The sequence below is a fragment of the Mesitornis unicolor genome, unplaced genomic scaffold, assembly GCF_000695765.1.
Source record: "Mesitornis unicolor isolate BGI_N332 unplaced genomic scaffold, ASM69576v1 scaffold49879, whole genome shotgun sequence".
NCBI classification, from domain to species: Eukaryota; Metazoa; Chordata; class Aves; order Mesitornithiformes; family Mesitornithidae; genus Mesitornis; species Mesitornis unicolor.
In genome coordinates this window covers 3,442-10,292 of record NW_010210300.1, presented here as the reverse complement: position 1 = coordinate 10,292, position 6,851 = coordinate 3,442, and the positions used below count along the sequence as shown (strand labels likewise).

The 6,851-nt window shown below is 48.7% G+C and overlaps 1 protein-coding gene across 1 annotated transcript in view; it reads left to right on the top strand.

Annotated features, from left to right (window-relative positions):
- The first annotated feature begins 1,534 nt into the window (after positions 1 to 1,534).
- Positions 1,535 to 6,851, top strand: part of CEL (carboxyl ester lipase) — a 6,476-nt gene continuing 1,159 nt past the window's right edge. Inside the window, exons 1-10 of the mRNA XM_010193135.1 lie at positions 1,535 to 1,600; positions 1,983 to 2,133; positions 2,543 to 2,665; positions 3,008 to 3,205; positions 3,306 to 3,436; positions 3,875 to 3,982; positions 4,192 to 4,309; positions 5,228 to 5,414; positions 5,967 to 6,170; position 6,851. The exon at position 6,851 is cut by the window's right edge and continues 209 nt beyond it. Coding sequence (XP_010191437.1) covers positions 1,535 to 1,600; positions 1,983 to 2,133; positions 2,543 to 2,665; positions 3,008 to 3,205; positions 3,306 to 3,436; positions 3,875 to 3,982; positions 4,192 to 4,309; positions 5,228 to 5,414; positions 5,967 to 6,170; position 6,851 — 1,287 coding nt within the window. The remainder of the gene's footprint in view (positions 1,601 to 1,982; positions 2,134 to 2,542; positions 2,666 to 3,007; positions 3,206 to 3,305; positions 3,437 to 3,874; positions 3,983 to 4,191; positions 4,310 to 5,227; positions 5,415 to 5,966; positions 6,171 to 6,850) is intronic.

Sequence of the window (6,851 nt, the reverse complement as noted above, 5' to 3'; positions counted from 1 at the left end):
AAAAAGTTGGAGGAAGAGCTGAGAAAGGTACATGCGCTATTCCTGAGCTGGGCTGAGCACTCTACTGTGGCATGGAGACCTCACCAAAAAACGTGGTTATAACTACTGCTGACTTCTCTGAAGGCTTTGTGATTGTGTTTCCAGTTTAACCTTGTTAACAACTAAGATACAGGCCTGTGTAATTAGGCCAAGAGCCTGAATCGAGGTCTTTGGATTTCACTCTAGTTTGCTATCAGCTGCCCTTTGTGCCCTTTGCCAAACACAGTTGCTTTTTTTTGTCCTCTAATCTATCAAATGAGAAGGGCTGTATGGGCATATTCTGCCAGGGATACAGGAATAAATGGTGTCCTGAACAGCTGCAGCTCCCTTGAAATGATGGATGGGGTAAAAATTTGACAAGGCATGAGAATGTCACGTCAGGAAAGTGAGTGAGTGGCACATATCTGAAATTCCACTGAGGGCTGTGAAATTTTCTTCCTTAGAGTTGCCCATGTTCTGAAAATTAACTGTGCAATGTGCCTTCTGCAGAGCTCTGCAGCTCTTTTGGAGAGTGGGCCGGCTGCTGGATGGACATTGTTTTTCTGAGGATAATGATGGGCAAATCCAAAGTCTGACTGCTATAACGAGTCTCAGTAGATGCCACTGAGACTGTTGTGTTCAGGGACATGGTTGTTTCTGTATTATTTTTAGCTCTTTGAAGTCCATTCTGTCTGGTCTTGGAATGCAGGAAAAGCCAATGTCAGTGCCCACCTGGATATGCTGAAACTCCTGTTGCTGTGTTTGGCTTATTACATGGTAAACCTGCCCTTGTGCCTGTCCGAGGCTGCTAGGAGGCAGTGCAAGGGAGCATCAGCTGAGTGTTCCTGGTTCTCTACATCTTGTCTTGATGCTAGGTCAGATCTTGGGACATAGGGTTTCCCTGCCATGATTTTGCAGAGGGCAAGTTGAGGGAAAGGACTTTCTGAGGCCATCTAATAAGTCCATGACAGAGCTGGAATCCAATCCTTACCATCAGATCACATCTCCCTCTTTCCAGGTTAAAAGATTTTATTGAGCTGATAGGTCTCCTCTCCCCACCTTGCTAAACTCAGCACACCACCCAGCCACAGAAATTAAGGATCTGTTAGCATTTTCATAGTCTTGTGTATTTGTTACAAGTGCAAGGGTTCTCATTAGTGGCTGATAACATGCTCTAATGCAGAGTTTAATAAGATTTCAGCCTCCTGCACTTGTGTGAGGTTTCTTAAGGCTTCAGCATTTTTTATGTTCTCTGGAATTTTGTTAGACTGAGATATTTCCTTAGATTTGGCCTCCAGCCTACAGCAGCAACATCTGCAGGGCTCTCACACAGTGACACCAGTCTACCTCAGCCATGGCGTGACCTCAGCCTACTGAAGGACAAGCGTGTGGAGGCTCCCCTGGTTTACATTAGAGCCAAAACTGGGTCATGGCATTGACACACAGCTGCACTCCTCGCTATATATATATATGTAAGCCACCACCTGGGGACCAGCTCCTTAGGTGTGCACACACCATGGCTCGCTGGGAGATCCTCTGCTTTGCCTTGTGCTCCTACCTCGGGGTAGCATGGGCTGCAACCGTAAGTACAGAAGCACTTTGCATAACATTTTGCTTGTTCCTGCCTCAATGAGCAAACTCTGGTCTGGAGCCAATGAAAGAGGGCCTGCAGACCATGATAGCCAAGGCATGGAGTTTTCCTGCCCTGAACAAGGCAAAGGCTCTCACCAACGTTTTTCCAAAAGTTCCTGCACGGTGCTGTGTCAGGTCTAGCCTGGTTTACAGCTTAAGGCTGAAGGTCCTCACCTTCTGCCATTTATCTTTGGGAGTGCAGGAGAATTGCTGGGGAAGGTGGGCTGTGAGTGGGTCCATCTGGGGGAGGTGTGGGTGCTTGGAACACAGGAAGCCAGAGGCATGAAGGACTGTGAAATGGATTTTTCTCTTCTTAATGGTGCCACGTGTAGCTGGGTGTGGTGTACACCGAGGGAGGCTTTGTGGAAGGCGAGAATAAAAAACTGGGACTCTTTGGGGAATACATCGACATCTTCAGAGGAATCCCCTTTGCTGCCCCTCCAAGGACTTTGGAAGACCCCCAACCTCATCCTGGCTGGGAAGGTAAGATCCTGGTTTTGAATAGCTTTGGTTTGGGGGTTTATTTTCAATTCTCTCTCTTTAGTCTGTCAAGCCAAAGATGCTGTTGCTTGCTTTCATCTAATAAGCAGTGCCAAGAAAAAGCTCTTAGTCTCATGGTGGGTATGACAGTCTGTGTCTAAATGTTCCCAAGCAACTCAAATAACCACATGAAGTAAGAAATCTGAAGTATCTCCCTACCCCATGCCTCAGCTGTCCAGAGCTATCTCCCATTGAAAAGGGTCCCACTTTGTCACTTGTCCCTCAGGCCCCTCAGAGTGGCTTGGGTGGCTTTGCTGCCTCTGCGTTCAAGGATAGATGGACAGACAGCTTGCAACCAAAGGATGAAGCTGATGACTCTAACTGATTTGCTGTCTTTCCTCTCTCCTTTCAGGAACATTGAAGGCAAAAGAATTCAAAAATCGCTGCATGCAGATGACGCTTACACAAACTGATGTCCGTGGGAGCGAGGACTGTCTCTATCTGAACATCTGGATCCCTCAAGGGAGGAGACAGAGTATGTGCTTGGCAGAGACCTGGGAAGGATGTGCTCAGTTGCCTTTTGTGGACAAACTGCTCTAGAGCATCTCTCAGCAGCTATGTTCCTGTAGTGGGCAACTGCAGGAGCACTGATTTTCAGAGAGGAAGGTGGGAGCCATGTCAACTAATGTCCCTCAGCTGCAGCCTGTTGGGGGTTTCAGTCTCTTCTGCAGAGGAGGGACTTTCTTGGCTGTAGACTATAGCAAACCATCATGTCTGTTCATGGCCAGGTGGAGCAGTGCTCAGTGGGTGGGTATGGGAATGGATGGGCAGCACCTTCTTCTTGTGGCTCACACTGCTTTTCTTCCTCATCTCCCAGTCTCTACCAACATGCCAGTGATGGTCTGGATCTACGGCGGCGCCTTCCTTGTAGGAGGGAGTCAGGGAGCCAACTTCCTCAGTAACTACCTCTATGATGGCGAGGAGATCGCCGTGCGGGGCAACGTGATTGTGGTGACTGTCAACTATCGCCTGGGGCCTCTGGGCTTCCTGAGCACTGGAGATGAAAACATGCCAGGTACCGTAGCTGCTCCCTCTTCAGAGGACCCTGTCATGAGCCCTCAGCTTATCAGCTTTGCTGTGCCCTTGCTCAATGGTGGGTGCTCTCTGTTGCTCAGGGAACTACGGGCTGAAGGACCAGAGGATGGCTATTGCCTGGGTGAAGAGGAATATCAAGGTCTTTGGAGGTGACCCAGAAAACATCACCATCTTTGGGGAATCAGCTGGTGCTGTCAGTGTCTCCCTGCAGGTGTGTTGTCCTTGTCAGACCCCACCAGAGCCAATTCTCTTCTCTTCTCTGTAAATGGGAGAGATGGTCTCCTTGGCACTCTGCCGCTTTTCTCCGTGTATGCCACCTGATTAACATCCTCTCCTGCCCGGGGACAGCAATGCTCAGCCTCTTTCTTTGTAGCTGCTCCTTCTTCCCCAGTTTGTTCAGTCCCACTGCTGCAGGCATGTGTCCTCACTTTAGGGACCTCTGGTGAAATAGTATTTACTTGCCATTTGCCCTTAGTCTGCTCCTCACCATATCACCTTTTAACTTTGCTGAGACTGTTAAATAGCACAGGAGCTGGCAGCTTCCCTCAGCCTGGTACACAAGCTCTGAGGGGATCAGATGGGTCTGGCAGGCAATGGTCTCTTCAGGATTTTGTACCTAAAACCCTCTTGTTTCTATTTTGCACCACAGACATTGACCCCAAAGAACAAGGGCCTGTTCAAGAGAGCCATCAGCCAGAGTGGCGTCGGTCTCTGCAGCTGGGCCATCCAGAAGGACCCACTTGCCTGGGCTAAAAAGGTAATGTGCAAGTCTTGCCAAGGGAATGGAAAAACTCTAGAGAAGAGCACCACTAACAAGGGATTTGGCAGGAGACATGCTGCCAAACAGAGCTTTGGAAACACGCTGCTTTGAGAGTAAAACCAACCTCTCCTCTGCCTCTGTGAAGCTGGTAATGAAGCCTGGCTTCAGAAGGTAATGCTGGGAGGTTTCTCTCTCTTGTCCTGCAGATTGGAGAGAATGTGGGCTGCCCTACAGACAACACCACTTCCTTGGCCAACTGCCTGCGTGTCTCTGACCCCAAAGCTGTGACGCTGGCCTACCACCTGCACCTGACCAACCTGCCTTGTAAGTCCCCTGGCCCATGCTGTGATCCTCTACGCAGCCAGGGTTCATCATGCTTTTGATGGGACACTGGGGCGATTGCCAGGAGTGTTGAAGCTGTGCTTGTGTCCTTCAGAAAGGGGACAATAATGACAAATCTCACAGTTGCCCTTCAGCAGACAGGGGCACATCTTGCTGAATGAATGGTGTTCATTGTGTGAGGACAGTGGTGGCAGAGGAATTATCCAAAGCAACTGTTTGGGCTTTCTGTCTTGTGAAAGCAGCAAGAGCAATTCCAGAATACAGCTTACAACCAAAAAAGAAAAAAAAAACCACATAATTGACCACAACCTTGCTATTTTCATTTGAGTTTCTGGGTGTAGTGTAGGACTCTCACACCAGGTAGGGAACGCTTCTGGTTTTGCTGTCTGTGAGAATTTCTTTCCCAAGAAGACTCTTCTCCACTTGCTTTCCTCAAGCTCCTAATAAATAGCCCCAGTCTTTTGCCTTGCTCAAGACAGAGAGTGGCCAAGCCACCGCTGTGCAGCTGCACTGGCCAGAGCTGGCTGTCCTGGCGATGAGTGAATGCAGCAAGATGGGGTGGGGAGAAGTTCTGCTCTTCCCTAACTTTGGCTGGGCTTTTTGGGAAGGGGCTGGGGGAAGGAGGAGAGGAATTGTTGATGTTACCTGCTGGTACTTGGCTGGCAGATCTCTTGTTCTTCTCCCCCACCTACAGGCATGAGGTTTACTGAACATGATCCTGTGGTCACCCTGCTCCTGGGTGAAATTGTGCCCATGCCGATGTCACTGCCAAAGCCCTTATTCGCCCCAGCCTATTCTTTCTACAGTTCCTTGAGTCATGGGATATGCCAGGCCACACTTCTGTCTTTTCTCAGTTAGGTTTCTCAAACCTAAGAGACTCTGGTTTTGTCTCTGCTGCAGCTCCCCTGGTTCACACACTTGCCCTCACTCCTGTCATCGATGGAGACTTCCTCCCAGACACACCAGATAAGCTCTTTGCCAACGCTGCTGACATTGACTACATCGCTGGGGTCAATAACATGGATGGCCACATCTTTGCTGGCATTGATTTACCTGCTATCAACCGCCCATTTGTGAAAGTCAGTCCGTAAGTGAAGAGTACTCTTAAAACCCTTAAACAGGAGGAACTTTATCCTTAACATAGCCCCCAAACTCCAAGGACTTAGACCTGAGTGGACAGGACACTACCTTCAAAACAGGATGTCACTCCAAGCCAGGATGCCTAGGGCATATGTTGCCAAGTCCAGAGCCTTCCAGAGAAAGGACCAGCAGGTGGGGAAGCCTCCCTGTGTACCTTTAAGGTGCTCCTGAATGCAGCACCAGTGATGGGCTTGGCAGCCCTGGTGCTCTCTCTCCAGAGGAGGTGCATGTCAGACAGGGTGGGCACCTGCCCTCTAAGGCTCCTTTTTGGGGATGAAAGGAACTTGTGGACAATTTGGACCCAAGCTGTTCTGCTGAGACAGCTGGGAAGCACATGCCTGCTATCTAAGAGCTGGAATTAAATAATTTTTACTCCACCAAACTGTTGCTAACCACAGGGTGGGATGTGAACACCAACAGGAGCTGGGATCAATTTCCATGAGCCCTGCTGCACTTGAAGCTGCTGGTCGTAATTAGTTGTTACTACTTGTCTTTTCAGGGAAGAGGTCTATAATTTGATCAAAGGACTTACTGTGGATAGGGGCGAGCGTGGAGCCAATGCGACATACAACATCTACACACAAGCATGGGGTGACAACCCAGACCAGGAAGTCATAAAGAAGACAGTGGTGGACCTGATCACTGATTACATCTTCCTGGTTCCCACACAGTGGGCACTGAATCTGCACCTGCAGAATGCCGGGTGAGCAGCTCAGGCCTGCCGGGAGCCCAAAGCCTGCCTGGGGGCCAAAATGCTGTGTTCCCAGCACGGGGGACTGAGGAGCACGTTAAGAGGGCTGAACTTAAAGGGGGCAAGCTTTTTGGTACTGAGTACACGCTTACACATGGCTTGTTCAAACACTATTTCTCTAATGCTGCAAAGGAGTCATGCCAGGAATTTCTTTCAAATTTCCATTAAAAAAAGTTTTTGTTTCCTAAAAAAATTCAGTTTCATCCTACCAATGTTTGATGCCATAAGGCATGGCAGTTGGATGATATGAGGGTTAGGCTAAGAATCAGAAATGGAAATTAAAAATTACCAGATAGAAGGATGTTTTCTTCTGAGAGCACTTCTTAAATGCAAGTGAGCATCTTCCAAGGCTGAATCTCTGGCTCTGCTGGTATTTGGAGCATAGAGATAAATCCACACTCCTTTCTCTGCTCTTTTGATGCCATAAGGCATGGCAGTTGGATGATATGAGGGTTAGGCTAAGAATCAGAAATGGAAATTAAAAATTACCAGATAGAAGGATGTTTTCTTCTGAGAGCACTTCTTAAATGCAAGTGAGCATCTTCCAAGGCTGAATCTCTGGCTCTGCTGGTATTTGGAGCATAGAGATAAATCCACACTCCTTTCTCTGCTCTCCACTCGCAGCTCCCTAGC